At 49.3% G+C, this 13039-nt stretch overlaps 1 protein-coding gene across 1 annotated transcript in view; it reads right to left on the minus strand.

The window, feature by feature from the left end:
* The window catches only part of Ksr2 (kinase suppressor of ras 2), a 248108-nt gene that overhangs the window by 17999 nt on the left and 217070 nt on the right, over nucleotides 1–13039 (minus strand). The window contains exons 10-11 of the mRNA XM_036171660.1: nucleotides 5068–5164; nucleotides 3656–3789 (exon numbers count right to left, since the gene is read on the minus strand). Of these exons, the coding sequence (XP_036027553.1) occupies nucleotides 3656–3789; nucleotides 5068–5164 (231 nt within the window). The remainder of the gene's footprint in view (nucleotides 1–3655; nucleotides 3790–5067; nucleotides 5165–13039) is intronic.

Raw genomic sequence — 13039 nt, forward strand, 5'->3', positions numbered from 1 at the left:
AGCAGTAGCACAGTGACTAGGACAGAAGTTGGAAGCAGGGACTATGGGATGGCTGTGACAGGCCCGACCATGCTGTTTGCTGGAGGAGCATAGAGGACTTTGGGGCTAGAAAAGCAGTTGGGCACTCGAAGCAGGACTAATGATCCATCCTAGTAGGAGCGTGGAAGTCGGTGCTGAGGGCGATCTGAACTGGGGGGGGGGGGCAGCTCAAGAAGTTTCAGAGGGGAAGGACATTTAATATGTGGCCTAGAGATTGTCATTGGGATATTTTGGCAAAGAATGTGGCTGCTTTTAAAGTCGTTGTCCTTAAAAAAAAAATCTGCCTGAGGCTACATTGAAGAGTTTTGGATTCATGGACCTGAGAGATCCAGCAGATCTATAATGAAAAGCAGCAAACTGGACCAAGAGAAATACAAAACGGACAGTGTGAGGGGAAAAAGAAACACCAGGAAGTGTAATGGAGCCAAGTCTTCTGCTCAGGGAAATAAAGGTTTCAAGAAAGGCCCGATTCAAAATGAAATAAAGGGAGTGGTGACCTCGGGGCAAGGCCCCACTTCACGTTCCTCAGAAAGGGGCACCAATTCCCGTCTCGGACAGGGTGACTTTTGCTGTGATGAAACACCATGACCACAAACAACTTGGGAAGGAGAGAGTTCACTTGCCTCACACTTCTACATCACAGCTCACCATCAAAGGAAGTCAGGGCAGGAGCCTGGAGGCAGCAGCTGAGGCAGAGGCCATGGAGGGGATGCTTCCTGGCTTGTTCCCCATGGCTTGCTCAGCCTGCTTTCTTATAGAGCCCAGGACCACCAGCCCAGGGGTGGCACCACCTGCAGTGTGCTGGGTCCCTACCCCCATCAATCACTGATTAAGAAAATGCCCTCCAGGGTTGCCTACAGCCCAATCTTACGGAGGCATCTTCTCAACTGAGGCTCCTTCTCTCTGATGACTCTAGCTTGTATCAAATTGACAGACACTAAGCCAGCACAGCCATGAGAATTTTGTCTCTTTCCCTTTCTCCATCTTTTCCTTCTCTTTTCTATCCCCTCTCCTCCATCTATCTGAGAGATCATACAAGGACAGAGTGAAGAGACAGCCATCAATAAGCCTGGAATAATAATAATAATAATAATAATAATAATAATAATAATAATAATAATAATCAACCCTCTCTGCAGAAACAGTCAGCCAGGCCTTGACCTTAGTGCCCCAGAACTGGGAGAAAATACTACCTGTGTGCTGCATCAGCACCCCACACCTGTTACCTTGTGATAGTAACCCTGGTTGGTGAATGCCCTACAAAGCTCGCAGTGGCCATGTGATGGCTGGTTGAATGGAGACACAGACCTGGGAACTTAGGCCTCCCTCCTGAGAATGGACTTATTGCTGCCTGTAACTCTGACTCCCTTGCCTCCGCTCCCATCGTCCGCTCCCAGGCTGCTAAGCAGGACCCCGACTGTTCCGTGTTTGATGGTGTCTCCTATCTCCAACTTCTTGTTCCTGTTGCGCATTATTCCTGAGACTCCACTCTCCTGACAAACGAGACGGATGGGTGCTGACAGCCAGGATGGGACAGAGATGGGAGGGGACATTGTCTGGACAGGGCGAGAAGCCACCTTATCTTTGAATTGGCTTGATTCCCTTCCTGACTGGTCCACGCTGAGTCCACAGGAGAAATGGAAGAAAAGAGTAGCCAAGCCCTTCACGTCTCCTTCCTTATCTCTGCAGTGTGGCCTCAGTAGGGAAAATAGTCATGGACTCCTGCCCCCGTCCCCACCTTCCACAACGAGGAGAGCGGGCAGATACAGCTAGGTGTTACATTTTAATTGTGAAGTGGTCCCCAAAGGCTCACTGTTGGCCGCTCGGTCCCCAGCTGGTGGTACCATTGTGGGAGGTTCAGCTAAGCGGACCATAGCTGGAGGGAGCAAGTCACAGGGTGGCAATGTGAGTCTCTAAGGGAGGTCTTGTCCCTGGCTACTTCCTGTCTTTCCTTTTCCTCTTTCTATCAGCCATGAGGTGAAGAAGTTCCTCTTCCACATGGACCGTGCCTCCATGATGGCTGTCCAAGTCCATGGGACCAAGCAGCCATGTTGAATCCAAGAATCCGTGAGCCACGCTAAATCTTTTCTCAAGCTCTGTGTGTGTGGTTGGTATTTCGTTCACCGTGAGGAACTCACTAACACTGCAGGTTGCCAGGGGGAGAGCTCTAACTTTATGACCAGCCCCAAATCAAGTTAAAGAAAACACGTATCCAGCCTCCATTAGTCCCACATAAATACTTAGGTTCACAGTGACGTTATTAATTGTGTCCCGAACCCTGCTCTGAACCCAGGGTCCTGGCAAACAAAAGTGAATGTGATTCTCTCTGGCAAGCCGAGGCCCTTGGCACTGCTGTGGAAGGAACCCCACTCGGTCCTTCATGGACTCCCTCCTTCCAAGTGGCTACTGACCTATTTGTCTGTTTGCCTCTACTTCTCGCAGTACCATAGACAGTTCTAGAAACTGAGTATATCCCGTTTGGATGGGGGAGACGACACCAGAAGACAGAAACCAAGGCTGCTTGCTGTATGTCACCGCACCTCCCCTCTCCCGACCCAGCTTATGTCATGTTTTGTTAAATTCTAAGCACTCTGACTCCAATTCATAGGTAGCTCACAGCAGGGATAAAAATCCTTTGAGACCGCAGGAGGATGTCCCTGAAAGAAATCAGTGGCTCTCCTGAATGGCAGAAACTTAAACACGAGGAGAGAGAAATCACAGTGCTGTCCTCCCTGCGGAGAGAGGCCATTCATTATATGATGCCGGGGGTTCAGATGTGTGTGTCATGCGTGTGTACACAGCACACACTCCAAATTAAAATCCGCGAGGGCAGACCTCCTGAGTTATAGGCTGTTTATTTGGGATCAAGCTGTTTCTCGCATGGCTGACTCAACGTGGCTGGCTCCAGGGTGAGTGGCCTCTGAGAGTTAATTACTTAAAGATGGTTAATCATTCCCTGGGTGATCCTGGGGAGGTATATGCAAATGAGCGCTAATTACAACACAGCAGTACAGCTATTTGCCCCAAATCTGATGCCACTCAGGGTCCTGTGCTGAGTGCTTGTCCTGCATCCTCATGTTTTAATTCATAAGGACCCTCCTAACAAGAGAGGCATTTTCAAACACACAAGGAAACTCGAGTTCAGAGATACTGCTTATCTTGATCACGGTCACAGTGAAGAATGGGTGGACCCCCATCTGGCCCTGGTGGTCTGACCTGAAACCACTTGCTCTCAGCTGTGTTTGGTTGCTGGGCTAAAATTAATTCCTAAGACAGCTTGGAACTTAGGGTTTGGCCATCCCCTGGGGGAGCCCCTGAAGCAAGGAAGAAAGTCCTCCAGCCCAGGGCAAGAGCTCGTGAAATTTAGGGGTGCCTTAGATCTTGTGCCACACACTCAAAGGTGCCACTTTCAGGACTAGTGAGCAAGACACAACACTCATGGGAATAAGAGAATGACTTTGGTGACCCCGCTGGCATGGCAGCCTAGCTACAACCCTCACCAACTGTAAGCTCGAGCCATAATCTAAGTCACTCAGGTAGGAATGAGCCCCTACCCCTGCCCCCATCCCATGATCATTTATCAAGCATCCCTCTGGTCCCCTCTGTCACTTCTTACCTGCCAGCCTGTAGCACCCCAGAAATGCTGAAGAGCCCAAAATCCGTGATGACCACTTTGCCGTTGTCATAGAAGACATTCTTTGATTTGAGGTCCTTGTGAAGGATGCCCTTTGCATGGAGGTAGCCCATGCCCTGCAACAGAGGAGACAGGGACTCATGAGAGGTGGACCCAGCACTTCCTTGTCACCCCTACTTGGATCCTCAAGGGTGGCCGAGTGGAGGGTCCACCCACGGAGCTCAGGGGACAAAGGGTACGCAAGTCGCAAGCCCACCATCACCCACAGACCCCTGCAAAGTCATCTCCACAGAGCCACTCTGCTTCCGGAAGAATCAAGAAAGGGAAGTGTATTCCAGAGGGAAAGAATGGGACACCACAAAGGATGAGTACACCAGAGAAAGGAATCCCACCAGCCATTCCCCCTCAATTCCTTCTTAAAGGGGCCTTGCTCCTCTGTTACTCAGCCCACGGCCCTGAAGAGTGACCTGAGATACCCAGGGGACTTTTCACGACCCCGCGTCAAGAACACACAGGGAAATCTGTCAGCGATTCAGAGATTGCTTTGACTTATTTTTGCCTTGCTAAGCAGTTTATCATGTCTTTATTTATGTCTCCAGATTGTTCCTACCACTTCTGATGGGAACTGAAAGCCTGAGTGCAGCCCCCCCCAATAAGGTACCTGTTGGGATACTCGGGACATCTTATCTGATTTCATCTAAGACAATACTCAACAACTCGATGTTTCCCGGGCCACAGGGAGACAAGATGACTAGGTGCTCATGGGAATTCCAGGACTCCAGTATACCAGTTCCTAATGGTGATGATTTGAGTCTAAAATGTCCCACATGCGTGTATGTTTTGAATGCTTGGTACCTAACTGGTGTTACCATTTTTTTTTTCAGAAGGTCTTGGGAGGTGGAGCCTGCTGGAGGAAGTAGGTTGCTGGGGGCAGGCCTTTGGGGGAATGTTATCCCTGCCCATTTCCTGTCTCACTTTCTGCCTCCTAGTCTACCGTGATGTGAACCATTTCTGTCGCATATTCCGGTCATGAACTGGGCTGCTGTGCCTCGCCTGTTTCCCCTTTGGCTGCTTAGCAGAGGACCCAGAAGTTTCCGATACACTATCCAAGAGGACTGAGTGGCTTATCTGTACCCACTGGCTATCACCTGTATGCAGGTATCATGACCATGGGATACCAGCCAGAAAACAGTTTGAGGCAGTATTCCTAAGGCTGCATCTTCACAGATCTTTTGTACATACCACTGGGGGTTTTTCAGACTCAATCTAACGTTTTTTGAGTTCCAGACTTGTGGTCTAAACCCAGACCCTGGGTCTTAGGATCCTTTGAAGAGACTGCCGGAGGAGGCTGGGTCTTTGTAAGGTCCAGGTAGGGGCCCCAGAACTCACGGTACCTTCACAATTTCTTGTGCGATCTGCCTGGTTTTATTGACATCCAGGACAATCTTGGCGTCCCTCACCACAGAGTAGAGCGTCCGTCCCTTACAGAGGCTGTAAGGCAAAAGAACAGGGTCAGTCAGGGAAATGAAGAAGGTGGCCCGCGACAGTCATCAGAAGTCACAAAGAACTGAGAGGATGTGTAACCATGGTGCCAATGTGACCTTAACGGGCCTTGTGCCCAATCCCAGAGCTGGTTCTGGGTGATAATCGACAAAGACGTCTTTGTAGATCCCTTAATAAAATCAGATACTTCCTGCCACATAGACTCCTGCAAGATCCAGTCAGGTCCAGAAGTATCTGTGGTAGCCATCAGAATGGCCCCTCATATATGGGAATGCTTAGTCACCAGAATGGAGAACTCTTTGAAAGCCTTAGAAGGATTAGGAGGTGTGGCCTTGTTTGAGGAAGTGTGTCCCTGGAAGTGGGCTTTGAGGTTTCAAAAGTCCCTGTCAGGCCCAGCCCCACCCCACCCCATCTCTGCCTATGGAACAGGACGCAGTTCTCAGCGACCGGGCTAGTGTCTGCCTGCATGCCGCCATGCTTTCTTCCGTGATGGTAACAGACTAAACCTCTGAAACTGGAAGCCAACTCACAGCTAATTGCTTTCTCTTGTAATAGTTGCCTTGGTCATGGTGTCTCTTCACAGCAATAAAACAGGAAGACAGTGGGCCTGCCATGTCCCTCAACCTAAGGTCTCTCTCTGCATACAGAGCATGCATGTGTATGTGTGTGCAGGCAGTTGCACGTGTGCATGTACAGGTGCACATCTACTTGTGTGCACATGCATATGGGGACCAGATGACAACTTTGGCTCTCATTTCTCAGCTGCTGGACACTTTGTTGTTTTGAGATAGGATCTCACTAAGTTGAGGTTCACTAAGTAAGTAGGCTAGGCTGGCTGGTTGGTGAGTCCCAGGGATCAACCCTTTTCTGCCTCCTAGTGCTGAGATTATATGTATCTTTTTTTACATGGGTTCTAGGAGATTGAACTCAGGCCCGCAAGCTTCTAAGGCCAGCACTGAACCAAATGAGTCATCTTTCCAGCTTTCGCTCTTTTGGAGACAGACTCTCACCATATAGCTCAGGCTATCCTGGAACTCACTACATAGCTCAGGCTGGCCTTGCTCATGGTCCTCCTGCTCAGCCTCCTAGCTGCTGGGACTGCAGACCTGTGCCATCGTGCCTGGCTCCCATCCAGCATCTCAAAGGAGAGCTGTCACAAGCCAATAACTTCTGGGCCCTCAGACACCACTCAGATGGCACTGTCTGCCATCTGTCCCAGCTGGGAGTCCCCGTGTGTGGGGACAGGGATGAAGGAGCAGCAAAACTGTGGCTGCTGTGCACTGAGCGCCATCAGCAAATGGTCCATTGAGGCTTTTCACCAGGGGGCGTGTCAAGAGAACAATGTCACCCAATCAGGCACCTGCCTAGATGGAGGGTGCTCAACCCATTTGCAGCCTCACTGAGTTTACTTCAGGGACTGGTAGTTGAAGATGAATAACAGGATGAAAGGACATTGTGTGGCAGCAGCGACACCTTTTCACTCTGCAGCCTGCCCGCCCTCCATCTCAACCTTCCTGGTGAGTTTATGTCCTGATGCATGCAGAGTAGGTGCTGTGAGGAGTCACCCAAGGAAGGAAGGAAGGAGTTCTGTATTCACTAGAGTGTCCCCAGTGCCCAGAAGCCAGCATTGCCTAAAAGAAGTATGAAAGTCATTATGGTAATTAATTTTCCATCTCTATAAAATTAACAGCTTGAATGCATTTCTTTTCATTTATAGCTTTAATGCTAAAGCACCCCGGGCATGATGTTTCCTCTTCTGGTGTTTGCTCAGGCTTTGTTTCAGGCTGGACTTGTATTCCTGGGGTAGAAGTAAGGGTCCTGGTATGAGCAATCTCAGTTCAAATCCTGACTCTGCGTCTTGCTTACTGAAATGTCTTGGGATGGGTTACTCAGTCTCTCTGGGCTAGAGCGTCCTCATGCATCAGAGCAAAGCTACTTTGTAGATTAATATACGGACTGAATGTGATGGAGTCCCTCCTGGTGTCTGGCATCTAAAGGGAAGCCCAACCCCACTGGGTAGAGGAAAAGAGTCACACCCTGTGGAATTAGGCTTCTGATCTGTTCCATAGTAGACATATGACCCTGAGTCTTCCTGACATGTAAGTTAGCTTCTGCATCATAAAATCGGAATGACACTTCCTGCTTCACCAGGACTCAGGTATGTAAAAATGTAGGCACCACTCCCTGCACATCACACAGTAGGTCCTCGTGGCCTTTACAGTCACATGTACAAATGGAGAAGTGATGTATTTGTGGATCACTTCTGCCTGCCCATCAGTCTACCAACCTGTCTCTCTAGTGTGTCCATCTGTCTGTCTGTCCATCCATCCATCCACTCACCATCCCAAATGCTACCTAGAGGCATGATCTTCGACGAAGATTCCTTTCTTCACCTGCCCAGGGCAAGGTTTCAAGAGCAGCTGACTCACAGGCGGTTTGGTTCACTCGGCCAAGGTCGCCTGGCACGTCGGCAGGAGGCAGCCTAAGATGATTCAAGGCTGCCCCCTCTTTGCGGCATAGCGGCAAGTTTGCTGAGCCTCTTCAGCAGAGGTGGAGGAAGGGCGGGCCGAGCAGCCAGTTTTGCTCTGTTGACATTTAAGTATCAGAGATGGAAGACTGTGGGTGGATTCCCTCCCCTGGATACCTCGTTCTCCAGCGGCCACCTACACTCATTACAGACCAGAGCTCTCCCTGATGCACACAGAAGAGCAAATAATTGCACCAGGCTCCAAGACTCCCAGCATCTACAGCTCAGGGTGACCATATGAAACCCTGTCTTTGTTCCTGTTCCTTCCTGGCCACCATGGACAGTGTCTGCTTCCTGTCTTCATGATGTTAAGAAAACAGGGCTGCTGAGCAAGTAGCAGTACTGGCCAGAGTGGACACACATGGTGCAGCCATGATTTGGCTCATCTACAAATGCCAAATATGCAGATGATGCCTGGATACATGCCCGGCAGACACACATGCCCACATTTACCTTCAAATACGAACTACAACATCATAAAATTCTAATCGCAATGCTTCTACCTTTGCACCAGACTGGGAGCAATCTGTCAGGGCCTAAATAACTGGGGCCTCTATCTTACACTGATACCCTTGACTCCCAACATGTGACCCAACAGAGGTGACGGGATGATGAGAGAGGACCCTTAGGGAAGTGTCCCCAGAGAGTTCTTGACTTCACACCATGTAAGAACACTGTGTGAAGGTGGCAATCTGCAGCATGGGGAGTGAGTCCTTGCCAAAGCGGGCCTGCGCTGGCCTCTTAGTCTCAGACTTCGGCCTCCAGATAGATGACAAAGTTTCTGTTCTCTACCTGGTCCACAACACTTGGTTATAGCAGCAGGAGCTAAGAAACAACCCGTGTTCATCAGAAGACACTGGGGACACTACGAAGGAGCCACACGACAAAACATAGTCACACTGCACTGTGTAAAATAAGCGGACAGCAGAAAGCAGGGTGGGAGCCAATTGCTCAGGAGACTGCTGGAAGATTCTACCACTGGCCTGTGTGCTGGAAATCAGCAGAGTGAGGCCAGTGTCTGTGTGTCTCTGTGTGTCTCTGTGTGTCTCTGAGTGTGTTTGTCTGTCTGTATGTCTCTGTGCAGATCTGTCTCTGTCTCTCTCTCTCTGTCTCTCTATCTCTTTCTGTCTCTCTCTCTCTCTCTCTCTGTGTGTGTGTGTGTGTGTGTGTGTGTGTGTGTGTGTGTGTGTGTGTGAAGAGGTGGGTTGGGAGGGGCTGGGGCAGGCTAGGCTCCATGTTTGTCTCTGGGAGCAGATAACACAGATAGCCACTGTGTTGTGCCCTGATGAGATGGGCACTTTGGCAGGTACATCATCACTTGGAAAAAAAAAAAAAACTTTAAAAATATGTGAGGGAAATTGGGGAGATGGCTACATAGGTAAAATGTTTGCCTTATAAACTCAAGGACCAAAGTTTGGTTACCAGAACCCACACTTGTAATGCTAGTTCTGGGGAGGCAGAGACAAGCAGGCTCCTGAGCTTGCTGGCCAGATAGACTAGTCTAATGGAGGAGGCACAAGCCAATGAGAGACCCTGTCTCAAAAGAACCAAGGTGGACAGCTCCTACCCAAATTGACCTCTGGGATGGCTGAGGTGAGAAAACCCAGTCAGCTCAAATGTCTACAGAAGTGGCTGGCTCTGAGGCCCTAACAGCCGATTCTGGAGTAGGAGGTAAGGACGAGAGGGAGAAGATGGGCTTGTTGAGCACATCCTCGGGACGAGTGTGACCTCTCTGAATCCTCCCAGACCTGCAACGTCTGTCTGTGTTACCTTCCTGTTTTACAGGACCGGATGCTGAGATCCAGGGTGGGAGAATAAACACAGCCATGATGTCAACACACACATAGGAAAGACCCACTCCCACATACAGCTGAGGTGTCAACACACACATGAACGTCTCCCAGCTTTTCTCCCACTATGTGAGTGCACAGTTACCGGAAGTGTTTCACAGCCATTAGAAGGGGCGGTGCATCTGGAGAGCCAAAGATATCAAGTGACCCCCAATCTCTAACGGATATTAACAGCCAGCTTCGTGATGTCTGAAGTGACACAAGCCACGGTATCCTCATCTGTAAGATGGAGTTAACACGTGCCGAGGGTCTTCTATGCAGCCAGCGTCTGTCATGGTAGGAAGGGCGGTGTTCTCATGGCGTTTCAAAGACTCCAAGAAGCACGTTCATATATAGCATCTCAGGACGCAGGGCATGTGTCGCCGTGAGTCACGGGGCAGAGTAGCACTGGTGTGGTCTATCTTTCTTGGTGGCGCATCCACAGTGCATATTCTGAGGGAGGGCGCCTTGACTCTCTGCAACGTGGTCTCACCTCTACTTCAAACATGAGGAAGCTGAGTGTCCAAGAGGATTTGTTGTCATGGTGACTGAGGAGGGAACCCAGGCCCCATGCAGGTCAGACAAGCTCCCTACAACTGAGCTGTATCCCTAGTCCTTGCCTTTTTTGACTTTTTAGTTTGAGCTAGGGTCCCCTTAAGTGGCCCAGGCTGGCCTTGAACTCCCTCTGTAGCCCAGGTATTCTCCTGCCTTAGCCCCTCAAGTAACTGGGATTATAGGCCTTTGCCACCAGGTCCAGTAGAGACGATTCTTTACATTTGGAAAGTTAAAAATCACATTTATTAATTGCATATAATATATTTTGATGAATATGTATTATAGAATGACTAATCCAAGCGTATTAGCACATGTACTCTAAATATATTAATTTTGGGCTGAAAATAAACACTGTTCTTAGTGATTATCACATATATAAGCGTACCAACCAAAGTTATCATGGCAAACAGCAGACACCTTGAACTCAGATATAAGAAATTTTGTGTCCTTAGACCAACATCTCCCCAATTCTCTCACCAGTACCTAGCCTCTGGCCAGTTCACATCACTTTCCTTTTCTAAGAGTTTGAATTTTTTCCTCTTTTGTTTCAGTGTAGGAATCCAACTTCTGCATGCTAGGCAATCACTCTGCTGCTATGCTGCATCCCCAGCCCTTGGATTTTGAGAAGCATCTTTCTGTGTAGCCCAGGCTGTCCTGGAACTGCAGCTCCTCCTACCTCAGCCCCCCCCCCCCAGTGCTGTGATTACAGAAGCACACCACCACGCTTGGTTGAGCTTGGCTTTTGAAGGCTCTCTATGTAAGATGACATGGTAGTCGTCTTCTGTGTCTGCCTCCATCCACCAAGCGTAGTGTCCTCAGCTCATCGCTGTTGTTATACATGGAAGAGTCTCCTCTTTGAAAGGCTGAAGAGCATCCCGTTTATTCACCAGAAGACTGGAGTTGGTCCCATGTTCTTCCATTTCTGTTGCCGTGACACCCTTTATCCTGCTTACAAGTCCAGGTCACAGTTCCTCACTGAGGAGTGGTCAAGGAGGAAGCAAGTCACGTCATATCCGTCATCATGAGTGGAAAGAGGAGAAACACATCTTGCTGGCTACTCAATTCTCTCTACTCTTACACAGTCCAGGGCACAGCTTGGGTGCAGCCCACATTCAGGGTGGATCAGTTAACCATCAAGGCAACCCCCACAGACATACCTGTGGGTCTGCCTGCTGCTGACAGCCCTTCATTGCAACTTTCTTCCCAGGTAAGACTAGGTTGTACCAAGTTAACTGTTAAAACTAACCAGCATTCATGTCTTGGCCAATGCTGCCAAGAACATGGCTGTGTCAATATCTCTCCTTTGTCTGGAGCTGGCATTGGGATCCAGGCTTCTTGGATTGGGCTCTTATGCTCTTAGGAGCCCATCTTTTGCTCCACAGCATCTTCCTCTGAGACCCTGGTGCACATAGATCTTCAGTTAAGTACAGCTGTGACATCTCTACCATTATCATCAAAGGCAATGAAGATTAATGGGGTCTGCTATGCTCAGGAGTATTAATATGGAGGTCAGTACAAGGTGCTTCAGTAGCCCATGGGTTTAACTGGTTCTCCTTTAGTGTCTGAGGCAGTGTGGGTACACACACACACACACACACACACACACACACACACACACTTTGGTATCTCTGAGTAACAGAATAGTTTCTCTAAATAGAGGCACAAAGACTAGGGTGTTGCCTTCTCTGCAGGCCATCCCGCCCCCTCTAGCCTGGCCTCTGGCAGCAGCCCCAAAGCTGCCTTGAACTTTTTATCCAATTAGTACAGCAAGCCTTTAGCCGAGATGGCTCTTGAGTGGAAAATCTGTGTTGTGAGCCAGCCTACCATAGACTTGTCAGAAACGAGACAAGCCCATCCAACAAGGTCAACCTTTAAGGGTCTCTGTCCAAATGGTCTCATAGACATAGACAGGAGCCACCACAGAAGTTGACTTCCTCTCCCTGTGCCTGACTGCTCATCACCAAGCCCAAGGAATCCAGAGCAGGTGTGGATGATGGGGGAGAGAGAGGATGGTGCTGGTCTTTTAGCGGGCAACCACCTCTAAAAGCTAACACAGTGATCCCCAAACCACAGTGTCCCACTGAGTGGCAGGGTGTTGCAGATGTGACCGATTCAAGGTAAGGTGATGGGACAATTTTGAATCATGGTGGCTCAAAAGGGACGAAAACAAAGAGGCAGGGGCAGCTCTGAGAGTGGAGGGGGCCAGACAATGCATCACGAATCTAGACCACCAATGTGGACTCAAGACAGTTCTGGAGAATGACCACAGTGCAAGAAGCCAGAGAATCAGGCCGAGGGTCTCTCCCAGGAGCTCCTGGGAGAACATAGCCCTGTCCGCACTGGGATTTTAACCCATAGAGTCTCAGGATTTTAACCCAGGGAGTCCCATTTGGACAGCTGACATCCAAGACAGATTTTTATTCTTTCAATCTCCAAATTTCGGGCTTTTTGTGACAGTAGCAATGAGACACTGATCCAGTAAGCAGGTAGTACTGATTTGTGGCACCATGCAGATGTAGTCTCTGGCCAGGGCACATTCAAATGAGTAGTGACTCTTAGATAGTGATAAAATTGTCACCACTGGGGCTGGGGATGTGTATGGTTCAGGTGATAAAGTGGCCTTTGCACTCTGGGGAGACCACCTTGACACTAAGAGATTAATGAAGAAGCTGGGCAGGTAAAAAAAAAAAAAATCAGGAGAAAGAATCCCAGTTGCTGGCCCAGCCAGTGCAAAGCCCTGAGATAGGATGCCACCTAGGGTGCTTGAGTAACCCAGTCAAGGACAGAATGCCAAGAGCTTGTTTCAGTGTTGAATTTTCCAAGTCAGCGCTAGGCGGAACAGTCCCAGGCTCCAAGTTCCTTGAGCTCCCAGGGCAGTTGGTGTTTTAAAATCAATTGTCAATTTTAAAGCTCTGCAGCGGTCAGGGAGATTTACAAATGTCTGCTGTTCAC

Source organism: Onychomys torridus, chromosome 22 (assembly GCF_903995425.1).
Source record: "Onychomys torridus chromosome 22, mOncTor1.1, whole genome shotgun sequence".
NCBI classification, from domain to species: Eukaryota; Metazoa; Chordata; class Mammalia; order Rodentia; family Cricetidae; genus Onychomys; species Onychomys torridus.